This window comes from Choloepus didactylus, chromosome 2 (assembly GCF_015220235.1).
Source record: "Choloepus didactylus isolate mChoDid1 chromosome 2, mChoDid1.pri, whole genome shotgun sequence".
Lineage (NCBI taxonomy): Eukaryota > Metazoa > Chordata > Mammalia > Pilosa > Megalonychidae > Choloepus > Choloepus didactylus.
This window is the reverse complement of record NC_051308.1, coordinates 40176812-40198372: the sequence shown is the minus strand read 5'-3', so window position 1 is coordinate 40198372 and position 21561 is coordinate 40176812. Positions and strand designations below refer to the sequence as shown.

The following is a 21561-nucleotide window of genomic DNA, read 5'->3' as shown; positions in this document are numbered from 1 at the left end:
CCCGGGCAGGACAGTGCAGCACAAACCCAGAGCGTGCACAGCTGGCGTAACTGGAGGATAAATGAATAAGGCAAGAACTCCTCAATTACTTTCTGCTGCTGTTTTACTATCAACAAACCTACCCCATCCCTAACTATGTTTAGCCTCTGATTTACAAACACTAAATTTACATCCCAGTGAGCTGCTTCAATGTGTGAATGACCTCCTACTGTCCAGCTGCCCTAGCCTTATCACACTCCCCTTAGTTCCCTCCTACAAAAAGGATATAAAGTTTCCAAAAATAAAAAACAATTTTCTAAGCCACAAGTCACTTACTTAAAAATTTCCCTCTCCCCTAGCAAAAAGAAAATTTATTTCTCTATTTAATGAGAGATCAGGCAAGCCTAACTATTTAAAACCATGTTTTCAAATGCCCTAATCCATGTCTTGTGGGCTGTGGAGCTCCCCTCAGCTGCCCAGAAATTTTTCCTAGAGTACCAAGACTCGGAAGTCCGGGTGGAGGTGCCCGCTGCAGGCGGGTGCTGAACGCATCTGAGTTGAGATAGCTTTACGGTTGGGACTTTCCCTGTGCTTGGTAAGTGTGTAATTTTTTGTTTATTATGCTCACTTTGCTTTCTTTTGTTTCAATTAGTCTATTGTACAGTAATGCTAATTAAGTTAATCCAAGGGTCTGCATGCAAACTCAGTGGGCTTAAGCCCCGCTAACCGTAACCCCAGATTTCTAGTTCCCTATCTAAATTTTGAGTAGTTTGCACAGTTTGCATTTGTTTAAAAAACCAGTAACATTTAAACAGCTCCTACTCCTATGTTCTGCCTTTATAATTTCTTTTGCTGTTGTTCAGCCATGGGAAACTCTCAAAATGTGCCAATTACATCTTCCCTAAAAACTATTCTTAATAATTGGCCTAAATTTAGAAAGTGTCATTAAAATTGTTAATAAGATATAGCTGCAGCCAGCTGGACTTTATATGTGGTATGGCTAGCTATAGCAAACTGTCTCAAGAAAAACAATGAAATTTGTAAGTTAAAAGAAAAGTTATAGCTTAAAAAACATATACAGAACTTCCACCTCTGCTTTAATATCATAACTTCCAAAGCAATTAAAAAATATAATAATAATGTAAATGTGCTAGCCTATCAGTTTTTAAAATTGAGAAGTCAAAAAGAACCTAGTCAAAAGGGTCCTTGCAAAAACCTAAAATTACTGAAAGGACATCAAAAGTAACTAATACAATTTAAAAAATCAGCAAAAGTGCAAATTGTCAAACCAATGTTATAAAATAATATCTCTACTAAGGAATCTGATAATGAGAACTTTGACTCTCTCTATAAAGGATGTTTTGTTTTAAATATTTAGCATCATTCTAACAAGCTTAATTTTAGTGGTAATAGCATATTGTGTAGAAGGTATAAAGAATGTTTCTAATTAAGGGAAAAAGACAAGTAGCTTTGTCCTAAATGACTGATTGTTTAGGAATATAAAAAAAAGCCTGGGAGGATAGGAATGTGGGATAAAGCTTAGATAAATACAGAAAGTTGTAAAAGGTTTGTAGAGTAAAAAATTTATTTCTGTAATCAACGTTAGAAGATAGGTACTGAAAGCTGTAAAAAATTTGTAAAAACAATTATTTCTGTGGTCAAAGTTTAAAAAATGGTAAAAACTAGTAATAACACTGCTTAACAGCAAAACCTCAAAACTTAAAGAAAAAAGTGGTTTTATAAAACAAAATAGCATTAAATATTTTAACCACCACCCAAAGCAGTAATACGCAATGTTGTGGGTATGTGCCTAATAATCCACAAAATATAAACATTCCTCACCATACTGCAAGCTCCTCATGTTAAGGTCTCCTGCTGTTTTTACTAAGAAAAAGTTTGCTTAAATTATAAGGGTGTTATTTCTTAATAAAAGGTTGTAGAAGTGTTTTTCTGAGTAATCAGTGTAGGATGCAAAAAGTCTCTTTTATCAAAATAACTTCTTGCACTTTATGTTAACATTATTATGTTTATTTAAATTCTTGTATTAGGCGCTCTTTACTTTTAAATTACTGTCTGTCCCTATACTCTTATTTAAATGGGAGGTTACCTAATGAAACCCAAACTGGCTAAACTACGACCTGATAAGGCTCAGGCTTTTTCTAATAGAAACCGTAGATTTGAAGTGTAACAAACAAACCTGTAACATGAGCACAAAGTCCCTTTAACAGCCTTGTTTAGCCAGTAAATAAAACTATGTTTAGTCATTTTACATTAAATAAAACTTTGTAAATGTATAAAAATATTATTTGTTTTCTAAGCTATCCATGCCTCAAATAAATATATCCAAGAGAATACTTTGCTAAGTAATTAAATTAAAAAAAAAAAAACTTCTCCTTGTAATCACAAAGCAAACGCTTTAACCCATATCCTCCTAGTATGTCCCAAACCTACCAAAGAAGCTACCTTAAAGCACATAAAAAGGTGGGCAGAAAAAGCAGACATAAAATGGCAAATAACAAAATCTTCTCAAATACTCTAATTTAATAGTTGTTATACAACATTATAAAGCTTATTTGTAACTGCACCCTTGTTTAGTAATATATTAATCAATGTAATTCATAAAGCCAATATGCTATAAAATTTAACAAAACTAAGAAAAAAATACTTTCATGAATTTCAAAATTCATGCAAAGTTAAATCACTGTGTGCATTTTTTAAAGAGAAACAATGTAACCCCTATACATTCCATTAATCCTTGCCAAAAATTGTTTATTACTATTTCAAGATGCATTAACTGCAGTGTTTTAATTATTTGGCAATATTCTAACAAGTTTAAACCTATATTTTTTTAGTAAAATGTTATAAAATGTTTTCCTCAATAATCAATGTAAAAGGCAAAATGATTAAATTCATGTAATATGTTATACGTTGCAGAAGAAACATTTAGACAATGTTATAAAATTAAAAACTTCTAGCCTTCTTTTGGTTAATGATGTGCATAACATCAAATAACAATGTAGTACTGCTAGTTATGATTTCAGTTATTTTTAAAGTGTTATCTGTCACAAAAACAGCCAAATTTCCTTGTAAGTTACACTGTTTTACTCTAATGCTTCTCTGAAAGTGCTTGCAGTTAGCTACAACTCAAAGCTTCATCTTCAACAACAAAGAAACACTTTTAAAAAGAAGCAAGGCAAGTATATAAATTATGTTCTACCCATTGTCTAACCTAACCCTACTAAAAATGTAAAGAAAAATTAGACCTCTGTTTTAATGAAAGTGCTTGCATGTTTAAACCAAGCTCCTAGTACTGTGCCTGCATGCTCTCTCCCCATCAGTTATTGGTAAGACCCATTTCTGTGGTCCCTAAAGCTATAAGGGTGTCAACCACATCACATGGACATGCTCCAGAAGTAAATGGACACATGATGATACTGCAAACACCTTTTACTACAGACACCTTTGCCTCTGCCTGCCAGAAAAGACTCAGTCACTTTGGCTTTTCGGTGAACACTGCCTCCAGACTAGCTCTGCCGCATGGTGCCACAGGGTGCTGTGAAACAGCCCAATGGAACCCTGGAACCCACCATCCTGCTTCCCAGAGGACCAATGATGCTGTGCTACAACTGTACAAAGAAGATACCTCCCGAGCTGTAATTGCCAGTGTGACATGGTTAAAACCTAAAAACATAATTAACACTAAGGCCTCTCTTATGAAGGGACAGCATGTATGGTATTATAAACTTAACACCCAATGCAGCTCAAGAAAAACTTGAGCATATATTAGCATTCAGTGCTACACATATATACCAAATAAATATAACAATGTCTCTTCAATAATAATTCATATGCAAAATAATAATAATCTTAAAGTTATAGTAAACTAAACGCATTTGCTAAGTGGGTAATAAATTTACCATACAATAGAAAATGGCCCTTATTACCATAGTTTGTGTTCTGCTTGTCACTTATTTGTCTTAATTGTTGCCTGTATTGTATCTTTAAGTATATGTCCAGAGCATCTTCCAAATTAATATAAAAGCCTATTAACCCTTGCTCAGCAAAAAGCAGTTACAAGAAAAAACCTCCACCCACCTCCTCCTTTATAGAAGATGCTCACAAGATATCATTTCTTAAAAATAAGAAAATGTCTCATAAAAAGGAGAGATTTAATTGCTGAGTAAGTCCGAGTAAGTAAGCAATATTCAATTTTTCTTTCATTCTTTTCTATGCAATATTCAATAAAACTTTCTCTAAATTTTTCTTTCATTCTTCTCCATGCCTCTACAGGCTATTCTACTCCCCCTTATGGGGGCAGTAAATATTCTTATATTAATTTTCTTTTTTGCTCCTTGCCTCTTACAATGTCTAATTAAATTTATCCATAGGTCAATAGCAACCATGACCAACCAGCAGAACTCTGAAAATATACTACTACTACAACAAAAAATTGAAAATCTGCTCCTGCCTCAAAAAAGCCTCGCTACCAGCCGGTTCCAGCATAAGATATCCAAACATCAATCTAATAATGCTAGAACTTAGTTCAAAGCAACTCTTCCCCAACTCCTTCCATGTCCAGCTAGAAGCAGCTAAGAGACGAGTGTGACGTCCCTTTTCCCTACAAAAGTTGCTTCGAACTAAGTTAAAGCGTTAACCCAAAACTCAACCCAAACCCATACCAATTTTTTTATTAAAAATAAAAGGCAGGAATGTCAGACCCCAGAAAAAACAGCCTAACATATAGAAGAAATGTCTGATCCAGGGGCCCTGCTGCTTATCTCATAGATACCAGGCGCGCCATAAACTAAGGGTTGAAGGCTGTTTCAGAAATCCCAGTCATAGTGGCACCTAGACCCCAGGGGGTGGACAAGGCAAGATCAGATATGCTCATAAGATGAATGACCACAAACAAGCCAAAAGGTCTGCTTCCTCCACGTAGATAATATAGTGCACATCAAAGAAGAGTAGTGTGTTAGAACCCTAGTAACCAGTCAGCAGAAACTGATAAGCACTCACCCAATCGAGGCCCAGAACACACTCAGCAGGACCTTCCCCCTCAACACCCAACATGGGTTTTTCCTTTAAAAAAAATGCTGCTCTCAGAAAGAGGGCTGGAGCCATTTTTCCTTACTTTCTTTACTGATGGCTCCCACCTGCTTTCTTCTGCTTTCTTCCTCTAATAAACCTTAAACTCTCTACTTAAACCATGACTCGCTGCTTTGTGTGAATTCTTGAACGGCTCTGGACCTAACACTGTGGAGACAGGGTGTCTTATCAGCGCACAGGAGAAGGGCTGACCTCTAGGGGTTTTGCTGAAAAAGTGCCTGTCAGTGTCTCTTGATAATAATTTGCAGACTAATAATTCCCTGAAGAAAGCCTTTCAATAACTGTGCTTCAGTCAGACCTATCTGTATAAAGCAGGCCCCACATATAAAGGGGGGTCAGAATGTCACTGTTACTAGAAGGAAGGAAAGGAGAGAGGGAAGAAGAGAAGGAAGGAAGGAGTGATGTATTAATATTTTCTGGGTGTGTAATATGTGCCAAACACTAGATTAGATCCTCCTAACCTATGTTTTTGGCCAGTACTCAGCAACTCCACAATCAGTTACATCTTGTCTCATTTGGTTCTTTGATTTTTCTTGTGTGTTACTTCTGACCACCTAGCTACAGGAGGAAGAATCAGATCTTTGAAATGGTTATTATTGTGTTCTTCCTGTAGCACTCTATGGGGACAAGGCACGTGGGGCCTATGGTGAGAACTCAGTAAACCCTTGAGGACAAGGCTGATGGGTACAGGGGTGGAGGATGCATGTACTGCTGCTGAGATGGACTCCAGAACTTGGAGCATGTAGGGGATGCCTGTGCTTGCTCCTGGGAACTCAAAGAGCTGTTGCTCCTTTTAAGAAGCCATCAATGGTGGTGGAAATCCCAGGAGTTTTCTGAAACAGTTCTGGAGGGAAGACTTTAAATAGTGACTCCTTTAACTGTCTGCTCTGTTTGGGGTGGTAGTAAGAACTCTTTTTCACTGCATTATACAGTTTGATATGGATCTCTCTAGGATATGCAAAAACTTTTATTCCCTGTTCCGCCATGCCTTGGTGACCAATGTGCTTGGTCAATTTTTAGTTTCCACAATATTTCCATTTCACCACAGTTAATGGGCACCAATGTGGCTATCTGTAGATTTCTCCAGGTGGGGAGCCCCTGTGACCAAGATCAGTATCTGCATGGTATTTGTCTTATGTGTATGTTTAATTTATTTCTCTGGAAAACTCCATGCTTATCCAACCAGGAACCATAAATTTCTTTTAAAATGTCATAGTTTGCATTAAGTTCAGGACTATTAGACTCTAAGCACTGTGCTAGATCAATTAGATTCTCTATTCATTCTTTCTTTGCCAGCCCAGCCAGCAACACATTGCAATTTAAAAATGTACCCTGCTTTTCAATATTCTCCTGGTTTCCTGGCTTCATCTTTGGTACTCTGGAAAGCAGTAGAGAGCAGTGATAGCTAACATCAACCTTTGGGCAGTGACTGAATGGGCAGAACATGAGGAAGTCTGAAAGGGCTCATTCCAAACAGGATGACACCCAGAGATACCTGGAAAAGAACTTTTAGAAACAGTTCTGAATCGAAGTGCAATGCTCAATATTCACTAAGCCAAAAGCCTTTTTTTTTTTTTTAACCTAGAGAATGTGAAAGCATCCAAAAGCCAAAAGGGGGCACTCATCATCCACCGTTCATTAGCTTCCAAAGCAAGGCCGTCTCCACGTGTTCCGTTCCTTCTATTAGTTGTTTCATAATAAAATATTATATCTTCATCCTCTCCTAGTAAAACATAGATATAAAACAGACCTTTTCCTTTGGGTTGATTTGTGTTTTGATACATGCCAGTCCTTATCCCTCTGGGTGGACAATATATACATATATATATAAGGTGACCTGTTAGTATTTTAAGCAGAGCTTGGCTTATAGCTGTGTTTGCATCTATAGACTATGCCATATAACTGAGCACCTTGTACTATAAAATCATCTCTGTCCAGATCCAAGGTTTTAATTTGTCTCTAGAGTTTGCCTCTCTCAACTTCATAAACCATGAAAACACAGCTGGAGCAATTTATGGACTGTGGAAAAACTTTGAGTATCTTTGCTGAAGTACTAATTCAAGGATCATGCTTTGTTATTTCCTGTTTCATTGTTGTTCGTAAAACTAGTTAATGGGAAATTAACTGTTTAAAATTTGCCTGGCCCCTAAATGCTGTTGCGTGCCCCTCCTGTTGGGGATGGCGTGAATTGGGTGCAAGCGTCACAGCAAAACTGCATTGATTTGAGCAGACACACATCACTGAGAACAAAATTAGAGCAACAATTTGGCAAGAACTAGGACTGCACTCTTTGAATTACTTGAATGTGAGGCCTGAGGCTTTAAAAAAAAAACAAAAATGAAAACAAAAATGATCCCACCCTTTTATAACTTTCCATGAACACAAAATATTTTGGAGTTATACTTTCAGGATCAGGACTGTGCTGTCATGGGGCAGGAGGGAGTGAGAGAGATGTTTTGTTCTCTTTGATGTCTTTTGATTCATGTGTCATTAGACTCAAAGACATAGAACATGATGGAGAGAGCAACATGCCAGAACTGGGTAAACATATAAAGCAAGAAGATTAACTTCAGTGATGATCCACTAACCTAGAATTTGAAAATCTAGAACCTTCAGTCATTTATAACACAGGTGCAAATTCATACATAACTTAAAAACAGATTCTGAGCATCCTGGAAAACTCATTATCATAAAATGCAAGCACTTTTCTCTATAGGAATAAAGCCTATAGGAGTTTTAGGACTTCAGTGCCTGATGTAATACATGGTAGATGCTCAATAAATGTTCATGGAATGGATGGAAGATGAGTGGAAAGAGGCAGAACTCTGAGAGAAGCACCCCTACTGAGCTCAGACGGATAATATGAAGGGACCATCCCTTGTAGGGGAAAATCACCTAACACTCCTCAGTTCTCTCTGAAGGCATCACCACCACAGCGCAATTAAATGACTGAGGCTTGCATGGTAAAATTGATTTGTTGATAAAACATGGAATTATGTTTAGAATGCACTGTTTATTAAGATTGACATATATGTGATAACAATGGTTAGGATTAAAAACAACTCATACTATTAGAAAGATAAACTTGAATTACTTATTTTGAATATCTACTATTTATCAAGAACTGAACTAAATTATAGAATACAGTGGCAAACAAATTATCAGGAGAGTCAACCTAGATTTCATATTTCATTCCTTTGCGGTGTCAAATAAATGAAACAGCAATGAATTTTTACTATATTCGTATGAAGAACAAAGTACATTGAGCAGAATTGATCCAGGGTACTTATATTTCTGTTTCAAGTCCTCGGTAAAGCAGAGGTCAGTGTAAAATATTCAATGCTATATCAAGGTTGATTTAGTGTATGGGTTAGTCTATGTTGACAAACTGTGGTAGAATTTTCTTAGTGGACAATAGATAAGATGTTGTTATCAGGCAAGGTGCTGAGAGGCCACAGTCTTCATTTCTCTTACTAGAACAGAATTGCATTATGAAAATTATCTGATTTGTTAGTTATTGGGCTCATCTAATATTGTAGCCTCCAGTGCTTTCTAGAATTGGGATGAAAATAAATCTCAAGAAGTTTGATGTACAGAGGGTAAAGTGCCACTGTTTGCAGTTGAGAAGCAAATTGGTTCTAATTCTTATCCAAAATATTTTTTTCCCCGGACTCTAGGAAGTATCTCTGGAAAGGTTCGGGTGGTGTAGGTTTGAATTAAAGTTTAGTAGTTTGTTTCACCTCTTTAAATTTGTAGGGTCAGCACCTCAAATACTGTCCCTATTTCATTCTTCAACATGTATTCTTCAACCATCAATTTTCCCAGTAATCTTAGCAAGACTCTTACCCCATTTGTAGTGTTCTTTATTGCTTCCATTATATTTCAGGGGTAAAGTTAAAATGTAGTTAGGAGAGTTTGCATGTTTCGCTTTAGGCCACGTAGAGTCACAGAGCAGGCCTGGGACAATTTGTATTTTTCGGCCTTCCACTGCCAGTGCCTCACTCTACCAAGATTCTGCAGTTGCTATCTCTTAGCTAACTCTAATTTTCGATTTCTCTACAATAAAAGTTGCCCTTTAATGCATTGGATTAGTATTTTAATTACAGATTTTTTTTTTCATCTTTATAGGCTGATGATGATGAGTTTTCAGAACACTCTTCAAGTGGAAAAGTCTGGGTCTCTCCAACGTGAACTTACTCAAGCATTACGGAAACAAGAGACCAGTTGCTTATCTAATTTTTTCACTTTCCAAGCAGTTTTCTTAGTAATTTTAAGATCTAGCCTAAATTTCAGGACAACTCTGGTAGATAAGGGATTAGTGTTACTCCTGCCTTGCAGCTCTAGGTCATGCCTCATTTCCACCCATTCGAACTCAGTGAGATTCAAGAAAGAAATACCCCTATTCATGCCACTAAGCTAAACTCATGAGTACGACTCATTTTCTCTCAACAAGGTGTTATTTTTTCCCCAACTGACAACCCTAGGCTCAGACAAACACAAAAGTCACCCTGACTTCCATTTTGAACTTGTGTACTGTTACAAAGGATTAATGAAATGACAAAAGCCAACCAAATCCTAAGCCAAATATAGATAATGAAATAAGTCTACTTCCCCCAATCCATATATTTTGATTTAAAAACATAAATAGAAGTTATTTCTGGATTATGTGTTCTATTAATTGGATTTTATTGGTGTGCATAATTGAGAGTCAACTATATGTATTTTTCACAGCCACTAGTCTGCCCACACCATGCAGCTTGTTTATGAAACTATGGAAATTTCTACTCAGGTGGCATTTTCCTTGTTTGTTTCCATCAAAATGTCTCTGCCCAAATAGTTTCTTTTATGGTTCAAATTTTCCATCTTTTTAATATAGTAGGTTGATCCCAGCTGTAATTGTGCATGGTTATATACTGACAACCCACATAAACAAACATCAACAAACAGAGTCATTTGACAAGGGTGATGTCATCATAGTTGGGGTTTCAAAAGCAAATACAAGTGGGCAACTTGGACACCTGTTTCAGCTTTTCTTCTTCCTCCCTCCCCTCGCCATTGATGATGAAAGAATTATCTTTACTGAAGGTGAAGTGCTCTGTTGACACCATCTCTCCACGTCCCCCCTGTGGCAGATCAATTTCATGTCAACTTGTTTAGATTGATGCTGAGGCCACCTGGGCATCAGCTGTCAGGAAACCCAGTACTTTTGCTTAAACAGCTGGCAGCTATCAAAATAGAAAGAGAGAAAGAGAGAGAGAGAGAGAGAGAGAGAAAGGAATCATAAGACTTAATATTGGCACATGCGAGAGAGCTAAAGGACTCTCTCAGGTCTGGTAATTTTGCCCTTACCATTTATTAGGTGCACAGTTAACCTGGAGAGTAGGGATAATGGAGGCTTTGTAGGATCCTGAATTAACATTCCCAACAGTTCAACCACTGTTCACAGGTTAGAGCTCTACCTCCCTGAGCCTTCTCCTCTCTCTTCTCAAAGAAATCACTGCTCCTCCCACCTCCCAAGAGCATTACATCAATCGGCACATTCAGTTTTCCTCAATATGACAGCTGGTTAAGTGACACCATGAGATTCCCTCCTTAATAGCTCATGTATAGAACAGCTGTTGGAACGATTTTTCATGTTGTTCAACCTTGTTTCCAGCATCAGAGGATTTAGAGTTTCAATTTTCTGCATGCTGGGAGAGACTTTTCTCTTTTGTTTTAAATTTATCTATCTATTTTTTAGAGAAAGTGAATGCCATTTATGGTTAAAAAGCGAGAGAGAGAGAGGGAAGGAGGGAGAGAGAGAATGAGAGAGAATATTACCTGGTTTTGAGATAAAGTAATTTTTTTAATCACCTCATTTTAGCATTAAAAATGACACACACTACACATGCCCTCATAGTAAAATGTACAGATGGAAATTTAAACTCAGTTGTGATGTGCTGTGATGTGTTACCTGGGCTGGCTTGCAGCTGTGGACTTTCCCCAGTGCACTGGCTTGGGTGGCTCTCCTCTCTATTCCATCTTACCCTTGCTCCATCTTCCCTTTCCTCTGGCTTGCCACAAGTCCCTTACGTCCTTTATAAGCCATCAGGCCAGATCTTCAACTCCCCTGAAAGAATTATTTTTCCTCTCTGTTAGCACTGGGAAGATAATGGAGATAACTAGAATAGCAGTATCAAATAAATAGGCAAAAATCTACCTTCTTACTCACTGTAGTCCAGATATGCTCACAATGGGATGTTCAGTGATGATTACAGTGACTTCCTAAAATAAAAAATAGAAGTAACATTAGACTGACATGTGGACTATGGAAACCAAAGACATGTCCTTCAGTTCTGTGTGTAGCCCAAGAAGAGTTTCCTAGAACCCTCCAAATACCTGATTGTAAAATACCTTTAATTCAGCTGAAGTTTCTCAGACACTTTTGTTTCAGAACAAATGTGCTCTGAAAATGAAGGCCTGCCAGATTACTTCTTGGCAGGGCTTCATTTTCAGAACACATTTTCCTTTGCCTCCTTTCAGGCGGGCATTTCAGTCTCTTTGCTAAGGGGACTGGTTTACCCAAGAGAGGAAAACATGGTGTGGGTTTTTAAGAGTGCTACCTCCACAGCCCCATCCTTGACACTTGAAGAGTTATAAAGGAGAAGTGCAATTAAAGCCTTTCCTTGCATGTTTTAGACATCATTTAAGAGCAGATATTACACTCAGAAGGCATCCTGTTGATTTAAACTCACACCAGGGCATGAATTAAGCTGCCAAGGAGAAGAGATAGCGTGGAAGTGCCCTGGGTCCCCTCGGGTGTGTAGCACATATGTATGGCTTTTGCCTGAGCCCAGCACTGTGTGGGTCCAGGGACAAATACAGTGAAATAATGTTTTTGTGGTCCTAATTGAACATTATGATAGAGTGCTTTGGGTTCAGCTCTGGGAACACGTTAGCACACTCATTTCACAGGAGTACCCGGTAGCAAATTTGAATTTCTTCACATAGGATTTGGTCAATATGATCAATTAGATCCCTCTAATGTAGTTACACTGTTAAATGTGCAAATTAGCAACATGATGCCAATCCTAGGAATAAAATATGTAAAAAGTGAACCCCTATTCTGCAATATATTCACATACTCACTTCATGAATACGATTGTTGAACACCAATCATATTTATTTGACAGCTGAAATCAGTGAGTCGTGAACTAGAGACTTGATTTTCATTTTGTCTTGTAGTCAGCTCCTAGTTCTTTGGTATGGGATCTGTGGACATCATTTTCTTTTTTTTCTAGGTGTTATGTGCCTCATCAGAAAGAGGACCCAAAATATTGCAACTTCCTAGTTACTTGCTTTCCATTCTCCAAAGTATATATGAGGCGGAAGAGAGAGAGAGAGAGAGAGAGAGAAAGAGAGAGAGAGAGAGCGCAAGAGCGAGCTTCCTTATTCAGATCCTTGGAGTCCCTTGGTGGTTTATTTGTTGTGAGGAGCCAGAAAGCAAATCCATTCCAAACTTTCTCCTTCCTGGCAGATTTTTCAAAGCTGAGGTTTCTCTGCTGACTGTGCATGTCCTTTTACCATGTGTTTGGTTTTTCAATATCAAGCCATTTCACAGGGAAGAGAGCATTTACTTTCAATTAATAAACAACCCTGTAATTACCCTTTGTTCAGAACCATGTGAATGCTTGTGAGTGTGCAGACTTCGGCTTAAACATTACAAAACTCTCTCTCTCTTCCCACATCCTTCACTCCATTTTCCAGTTTGCTTTTTCTCCTGGCACTAAGGTTATGCCTGCTTCCTGGCAGCTCTGCAGAGAGACACCACATGGCCACATATACATCATATTTCATGTTGGTTTATTAACTGAGAATAAATGTCTATTTTTTTTCCGATTGAGGAGATTTTCAACTTTGACATCTGTAAATTAAGTGACTTATTTTAATTATCCCTAATGGCTCTTCTCCTTGTATAAAGTTTAATTATGTTTTGAAAAGGGACTCTAACTCTACAAAGTTCTGCCAATGTGAATATAATGGATGCCACTTGTTTGTTAAGTTAAATATTAAATATTCCTCCAGGTTGTTCATAGTGTTCCCTCCTCCAAAATATTTATTTGTGGGAGGTAAAATTTTCCCAGCACAACTTCTCCAACAATATTCCCAACAGTCTTTGAATCCTGATTAAGAGTCTCAGTGTACTCATATATTTTCTTTTTTTCCCAAAATAAATATGATTTCCCCCAGTTTATATAAACAATTCATAATAATTATAAAAAGTTCAGCAAATACAGAAATGTATAAATATGACAATGAAAGCCACCATAATCTGAGCATCCATGAATAACCACTGAAACATTCTGTTGTGTATCAATTTAGGTTTATTCTGTGGACACATATGGATATCTATCCATCAACTTCTATCATCATCTGTCTCCAGCTTACTACATGTTTTAGTGTCCCAGGCTGCTAAAGTAAACACCATGAAATGGTTTGGTTTAAACAATGGGAATTTATTTGTTCATGGTTTTGAGGCCAGGAGATGCCAGGATTAAGGCATTATCAGGGCAATGCTTTCTTCCAAAAGACTGGCTGCCGTCTATCCTTGGCTTCTCTGCCACATGGCAAGGAACATAGCAGCATCTGCTGGTCTTTTCCTTCTCTTTTCAGTTTCATTGATTTCAGCTTCTTGCTTCCGTGGCTTTCTTTTTCTCTGTTTGAATTTCATTCTCTTATAAAGACTCCAGTAATGGATTAAGACCCATCCAAAGTCAGGTGGGCCATGCCCTAACTGAAGTACCTTATCAAAAAGTCCTACTTATAAGGGGCTAACACCCACGGGAATGGATTATATTAAAGAACAGATTTTTCTGGGACACATATAGCTGTAAACCACCACGCTATGTAAATGGTTTTATAACTTCATTTTTCCTAAACATCATATACATTTGTCTCATCATTTTAATGGTGCTCTAATACTCCAATATATGGATATATTATAATTAGCCAGTCCCCTATTTACGGGCATTTGGGTAGTTTCTAAATTCTCATATACTGTCAATGCTTGCTTAAAACATTGGAGGTGATAATGAGCAACACAAGCTGGAATGGAGAAAATGATTTTGGCTGAATCAGAGCCTCAAAATCCATTTATATTTTGATATGATGCTTATAAGTTAAAAAATTTAAATATAATAACTGAAAACTTATGAAGCTTTTCTGTAAAAAATTGATAGACTTATTGCATGTAAAATAAGGATTATAGACTAGCCATCTTATCTGTTATCTAGGTATTAAGTACGTTTAGGAAAATATAAGTACAAAATTTATGAAGTAAGAAGAGAGGCAAGGGGTTAAGTGATGGGGCCTAAGCTCTACAGTAAATATTTGGAAAAACATATGGTAATCACAGCCTCTAAGCATATACCTATTTTCAGATATTTAGGAATCTGCTCTAAGGGGTTTTGATTCATTGATGCCACTAAAATTCTTTTGGGGTCCCACTGACATGTTTTTTAATGTTCTCTACTTAATGTTTTTTCAAATTTCAGATGGCAGCATATAAATTTTGTAGGATGTACAATGATACAAAATAAAGGCCTAAAGCGCAAAACTAACCATCTCAAGGCCACCATGGATGGTTTGAGGGTTGTGCACCGCCCAAGAGCAACACAGGTAACAGGGATTTGAATTGTACCTGAGACAATGAAAATTTTTTAAACATTTCTTTTGCTCTAGCAGGTGGCAATATGGTTTAACAATGCTGCAACAAATTAAAAAGTGTTTTGAGGAAGTGGCATGCTTCTCCAATTAGCAGTATCTCTGATCATTCCTCAACCTCATGCCCTCCTGCCTCCTTCTTCTATTGCTCGGTCAATAACACCATATGGAAATCCTGTAAGTCAACTGCTGTAGTTCTTTTTAATGGTTGCATAATATTCCTTACACAATTTATAGTGCCGAAGCATAATAGTATATGGTAGTTACTGATAATCCAGAATCTTATCAACCACATTTATGAGATAATCAGAATTCTAATTTTTGCCCTGTAATTCAGTTGAATATTTCAGTTATTGATGCTCATATTCATGGCAGAGGAAACCATTGCTGTTTCCTAAAATCCTTTCTAAACCCTCAAAGAAAGATTAAATTATATTCAGATTTGTAATGTGGAATGTATTTTTTTATGTTCTTTGAAAATTGTTAATCTATTGCTTATATATATGTATGACTCCGTATTAGAAGAAGTTTAAACTACCTGTGTACACAGGGCTTGGCAGCTTCTGGAACATTCTCCCACAATCCTGGTATCTGATCTTCACAATTGCAACAATAGGAGGTGGGCAGCGTTAGTTCCCTGATTTTCCTGCCAAGGCCTTAGCTAAGGCTTATACTTTAAGTGCCTTGTCCAAGGGTGGTCATAAGGATGTAGAGTCAGGGGCTGGGCACTCCCTGAGTGGTCTTTACACTGCCCTACGCTCCTTTAGAGGGTCTGATTATTTGGAACCCACCATTTTTGGACCACCCTGGTTAAATGGAGATTTGCTCTTCTTTGGGTACTATAAAAGATATCTGTCTACCTTACGGTATCAATTTTCTCTTCTTTTTCAGATGGTCCTTTGTTGTACATTCTTCTGGATGAATTTTGGGACTTTATTCCTCCATGACGCTTCTCAAATGTTGTAGGAACACATTTTTCCCTCTCCATCGCTCCCCACTGATCTCCTTCCCCAGCACACACACCTTTGAAAGAGTGAATGAGTCTGTGTTTTTTAACTGTTGGCATGTAATCTTAGAGCAATAGACTATGAATTAGCCTTAATAAATAATGTAATTGACCTTTTACATCTTTCTGTTGTGCATCTCTTGTTCTAGTCTAAGCCATGTTTATAATTATAGTTATTTACAGATGTGAGTACTTAGTAGTTTACAAAAACTTTCTCCTTCATTAACATTTAAAAATAATTTTCCCATTGTTGGATTGGATTGACAGCTTTAGTTAAAGGAACCATGTGATTTGTTCACCTTTCTGTGCGGTAGGGGAACTATAATGTTGAAGCAAACCATTTCTGTAAGGTGTGATGAAATGGAACCGTTTCGGATTACACTGGTTCACTAATACCCCATCAACAACAAAAAGTAAAACCTTCTTCCTCTTAAACATTGAACAGTTGGAGATTTTTTTTCTTTTTTGGGGTCAGGAGTTTGGGGTTGGGTAACTGCAATTATTTACATTTCAGCACTATAGTCTAAGTAATAACTAACTGGTTAGTGCATATGCAGTTGACCTTGTCAGTCCTTAAGAATTAATTAGTTATTTCCATCCAGTACAGTTGAATTCTTTCCTTTGGAAACGTGTGGACTATTTATTTCAGTTTTCAAAAGTTCCAGAGCAGGGCTGCTCATTCAGCTTTCTGAATGGCTGAAGAGAACAATAAGATTTTGTAACAACTGGGACACGTCATTGGTCATTGCCTTCGTCAGAGGATAATGTAAGCTACAGTAAGCCCTTTTCATCTTTTAACAAGGGCCCATTATTCCTATATATCTCCCTTCTGTGTTTTATGAAAAGGTTTGTACAGTAAATAATGATTCACTTTCTTCTTCTGCCAAGCTCTTTTTAGCTTTGGCAGCAATTTTGTTTTCCCTGTCATCATCTAATGTCTATTTATTTTACATTGCTACAAAGCCAGTGAAATTCCCTTATAAACCCCAGGTCATGAAGATGAAGCAGCAACTCCAATTCCTTTTATTAAAAGTCTCCAGTGTCCTCTTCTTTTTCTAATTAGGTTCAAAGTGTTCAGTGGCTTGAAAAGCCCCTGGGCAGGAATCAAATCTGTTTGAACAATGCATTCTTAAAAGCTGTGCATATCTGATCCTTGGATTTAATTAGAGGACAGGTATCAAAACTCAGATACTCTCTGGATGCATTCAGGTCTTCACCACAAGGTCCTGTTCCTAACGGGGCAATTTGACCAAATTCCTCCCCTCCCTCTGCCTCTCCCTCCCACAGGCACATACAATTGGCATTAGGTATTCAGAGCCTGGGGCTATTACTCATTTCTGGTTCTCCAGGGCTGCGGTTTTCTTTTGTCAGCACTGCCACAGCATGAAGGTGAGAACAAGAAGCTCTGAAATTGAAGGGGAAAAGATAAAAGGAAAAGTGTGCAGAAGAAAAGAGAGGCTCTTTAACGGCTCCGTCAACTCAGCTGTTTTCTTTATGTAGCCACAGCCGCAGGCGTGTTCTGAAGATGGATGGGCATAGGTACAGCTGGTACAAGAGCGCAGCCCGACTTCTATCTGGGTACCATTTAGTAGCGGAGAGCTGTTTTCAGGCCAAAGTTTCCTCCAATTGTGGTGGTTAGAGAGAGAGAAACTGCAAGGCCCTGTGTGTTTTCTTCCACCTCGTATGCTATTGTTACAAACCATTGCTTCTCCTGGTGTTGGCTCCTTACCAAAGACAAGGGAATTATACGATTGTGGGGTGAGTGGGTCGGGGAGTTAGTTGATGAGAGCTGGTGGAGCTCAGACACAGAGTAATATCATGGAACACATTAAATATTATATCCACCCAACATATATTTCTCATATTGTATGTCATTACCCTCCTTCCAAGCTATGAGACCATTAAGGAAGAAGGGATTTTTCTGAGGAGTGATGTCAACATTTTGTCTGCACAACGCAGTTGCACAATGCAACTGGCTGAAAGCCTGGGAGTCTAAGACGACACTATCACTTGCTGGTGAGACAAAGAAATCTGCTGCAGAGAATTAGCTCTGCAAAAAAGCTGACATGACTGAAAAACCAGACTCAAATTGGGTCTGGCTCTTTAATGGAGCAGAGCCAGCCTGAGGCACAATTTTCAAACAGGCCAAGCTGACCTTGAGCTCCTGCAGGGCTCCCCTTTCTGATTTGTCTTCCCTCTTTCCATCAAACCATCCAGAACCCTGAACTATGGTGCCCTGCCCAATCCCGCTTTTCTTAATGGTTATTCACATTCTCTGTCTCTCATTCCATGTATCAATCAATCAATGGTTTATGAACCATTCTCTCTATTTGGAAAATAATTTGACAAACTCATAGAACTATGAATATCAGAGCAGAAAGGCTTACTTAGAGATTATTTAACCTGATCCCCTTAGACCAAACTGAGGCCAGACAGCTGGCATGATTTGCCCTAGGCTGAACAGCTGAGTCATAGTGGAACCAGACCCGCCCCCAAGCCTCCTAATTGGCAGTCCAGCGTTCCTTCTGCCATACGAAACACTTTACCTAACAAATATTCGTTGAGCACTAACTGTATGCCCTACCTAGGCTAAACTGAAAAATTGGGATCACCAAGATGTTAGAGACTAATTTAAGCTTAATGTCATTCTGTAAATCCTTTATTCATTCAATAATAAATTGAATACACATTTTTTTGGTAGATTCTGCTTTTATGCTCATCCCAGGATCATCTTAAATTTAATAACATTGGTGGTATTATAGTATACTAATTTTGCTAATCTGGAACTAAGTTTCCCAGAGTTTCCTCCTCTGAATGGTTCAGGTTAGGGTTGACCTCAAGAAATTTGCCTAAGATTCAGCAGGCAGAAGTGAACAGTGGCCATTATCTTCTGAAGGTCAGTGCAGGTATTAGGCGTATTGTAGAGGATGTTGCCCCCCTTGTTGGAATGGGGCAGCAGCCAAGCCTGCAGCCTTTCCAGCTTCCACCAGATCTCCTTCATCTTCTTCAAGTCCTCTGAGCAGCTCTGTGGCTAAGGGTGTCAGCTCATTCCACAGGTCACCCCAGTTGTCAGGTTTGGAGGTGGTAAGAGGCAAACCCAGGTTTTCCTCATGAGTTACAGTTTACCCTTGCTCTTCTATATTGTTTCATGCCCAGCTCTTTTTCCCAACTTCCAGTCCTGCAGATATACAGCAATGTCAGAGCAGACATGGAGACAACAGCCTTCCATAGACTCCTTATCCCCTCCCACAATTGTGTAAGGTCAAATACCTATAATAAATCCCTTAGTCAATATCATTCATAATTTTTCTCCTTCCCTGATTGAATTGTGATATAGAAACATACCCTTAAATATCCTTTAATCCAGCATTTCTCAAACATGACTGATGTATGAACTCTTTAAAAAAAAACACCTGCACTTTCCTGGGACTGACAAATTATTTTTGTTGTACTCTTACCTAAATATGTATACATGTTGTTGACAGAGATCTATAACTATAACCTAAAATAAATTTGAAATACAAATAAAATTTAAAACCAATGAAATTCAAATCAGTTACATTAATTTAAGGGGCCTGACGATGTCATTTTGCTGGAATGAACTCATGAACAAACCTACAGCGCAGGTTCTTTTGACAACCCAATTCTGTGCTATTGGGTGCCATGTAATGACTCAATTCTCCTGACCCTTCTCTCTATTCAAATTATTACAAAACCTTCTTTCACACAATTCCCTGGGCTGTCATCTGGCCTTCACTTGTTGCAAACACATCATTCGATGATAAATTTAAATTCTAGACTCCCTAGTAAATATTAAGAAGCTTAACTTTGTGCAGCCACTATGGGACACAGTTTGGTGGTTTCTCAAAAAGCTAAGTATGGAACTACCACATGACCCAGCAATCCCACTACTTAGTATACACCCCAAAGAAGCGAGAGCAGGGACTTGAATAGATATTTTCACATTGATGCTCATAATGGCATTATTCACAGTTGCCAAAAGATGGAAGCAACCCAAGTGTCCATCAACCAATGAATGGATAAATAAAATGTGATATATACATATTTATACACAATGGAATATTGCTCAGCCATAAAAAGGAGTGAAGTCCTGATACATGCAACGACATAGATGAACCTTAAAGACATCATATTGAGTGAAATAAGCCAGATTCAAATATTGTATGATCTCACTGATTGGAAACAATAGAATACTCACAGAGTCAGAATCTAGAATATGGGTTACCAGAGGACTGGGTGGGAGTAGGGAATGGGAAGTTAAGGTTTAAAATGCACAGGGTTCCTCTTTGGGATAATGGAAATGTTTTGGTAATGGATGGTGGTGATGGTAGAACATTTTGAATGTAATTAACAGCACTGAATTATATATCTGAATGTGATTAAAGGGGAAATTTTAGATTTTATGTATGGTAATAGAATAAAATTTTTTTAAAAAAGGTTAAAAAAAAAAGAAGCTTAACTTTATCAGTGCCCAGATCTTCCTCCTCAATCCCTCCCTATCCTTCACCACATTTCCCGAGGACCTCATTCTGTCCAAGCTTAGTTGGACTCCTCATCCTGACAGCTAAGTCAATTTTCCCCAAGAGAGCAAGGTATTCAGCCTCCTACACACAGAACTGCTGGCCAAGGGAAAGCTGATTCTTTATTGGACATGAGAGACTTACATACCCAACACTGCCGTATGTTGGAAAATCCAATAAAATGGTAAATAATGTCTTCCCTGCTTCTTCAGAATAACCCAGAACAACCAACGGGCTGCTGCCACACAGCTTCCAATCATCTGGAAATTTCAGCCTGGAAGGTCTATCTTGACATGTTCTACCCACACCAGAAATCTGCAACAGGCATGAAAACATCAACACTTCTACTGGGTCCCCTCTCCTGCCTGAAAAGCAACTTAGAAATTAAGAGCAGGTTAGCCACACAAAGGAGTATGAGATTGGTTCTCTGAAATTGCGTTTAGAACTTTGTAAAACCTCAGACCCACAATGCATTTGTGATAATGTTTCCTTCTGAAGGCTGGATTATTTCTTGCATTTCTATACATGAAGTGCAATTAAAATCTGTGTGTAAATCAGAAATTCTTCTCTTCTTTTCTTTCCCTTGGTCCAATTGATCAGCAGGGAACCAGGAAAGCAGCTGATGAGACTCTGCCAATTCCCAAGATAAAATTATAAATAAGAGCTAATCTGTTCTCATAGATTAATGGATGGTAGACTCATGATGAGTTTTTAACAAGAATTAGAATGTAAAGGGGCCAGCACCAGACCTCAGGGACAAACAGCCACCCCCTGCGAAGTTCCCTATCCTCATTCTCAGGCAGGGAAGGACACTGCAAGACTAGGACTCTGAAGCCAGCATTGTTGGGTGCCCAAACAACCATGACTGTTTCCCTGGAAAATGCACCATCATTCTAGGGTTCCCAGCTCCTCCTCTAAGTCCTGTCCTTGTGGGGTGATCAGAGTCATAGTAATAGCTGCTGTTCTTTGGACCCTCTCATATGCCAGACATTGCACTTAGCACACAACCAACAGTCTCATATTTAATACTCACATTTTTACCTTTCAAATAAAGATCTGGGGCTTAGAAATTTGAAGTACCTTGCCCACCCTTTTGGGCATGCATTTGTTAGCACCATTCCACTGGTTTCTGGCTTATCTGAATTTTATTATGGCTTTGAAATCTCTCTCACCTGCACAATCCCTACTAAATGGAAAACAGGCTTCCTTGTAGGTATTTTCTATACT

General features: G+C 38.1%; 1 protein-coding gene and 1 long non-coding RNA gene across 2 annotated transcripts in view; one reads left to right on the top strand and one right to left on the bottom strand.

The window, feature by feature from the left end:
• LOC119511451 (bifunctional glutamate/proline--tRNA ligase-like) overlaps nucleotides 1-531 on the bottom strand; it is a 54267-nt gene extending 53736 nt beyond the window's left edge. The window contains 1 exon segment of the mRNA XM_037805865.1: nucleotides 478-531. Within this exon segment, the coding sequence (XP_037661793.1) occupies nucleotides 478-531 (54 nt within the window).
• LOC119515518 lies at nucleotides 532-15900 on the top strand. The gene is made up of 3 exons (XR_005213067.1): nucleotides 532-574; nucleotides 14619-14742; nucleotides 15679-15900. It is a non-coding gene; the product is annotated as an uncharacterized LOC119515518 (long non-coding RNA).
• Nucleotides 15901-21561: the final 5661 nt, after the last annotated feature.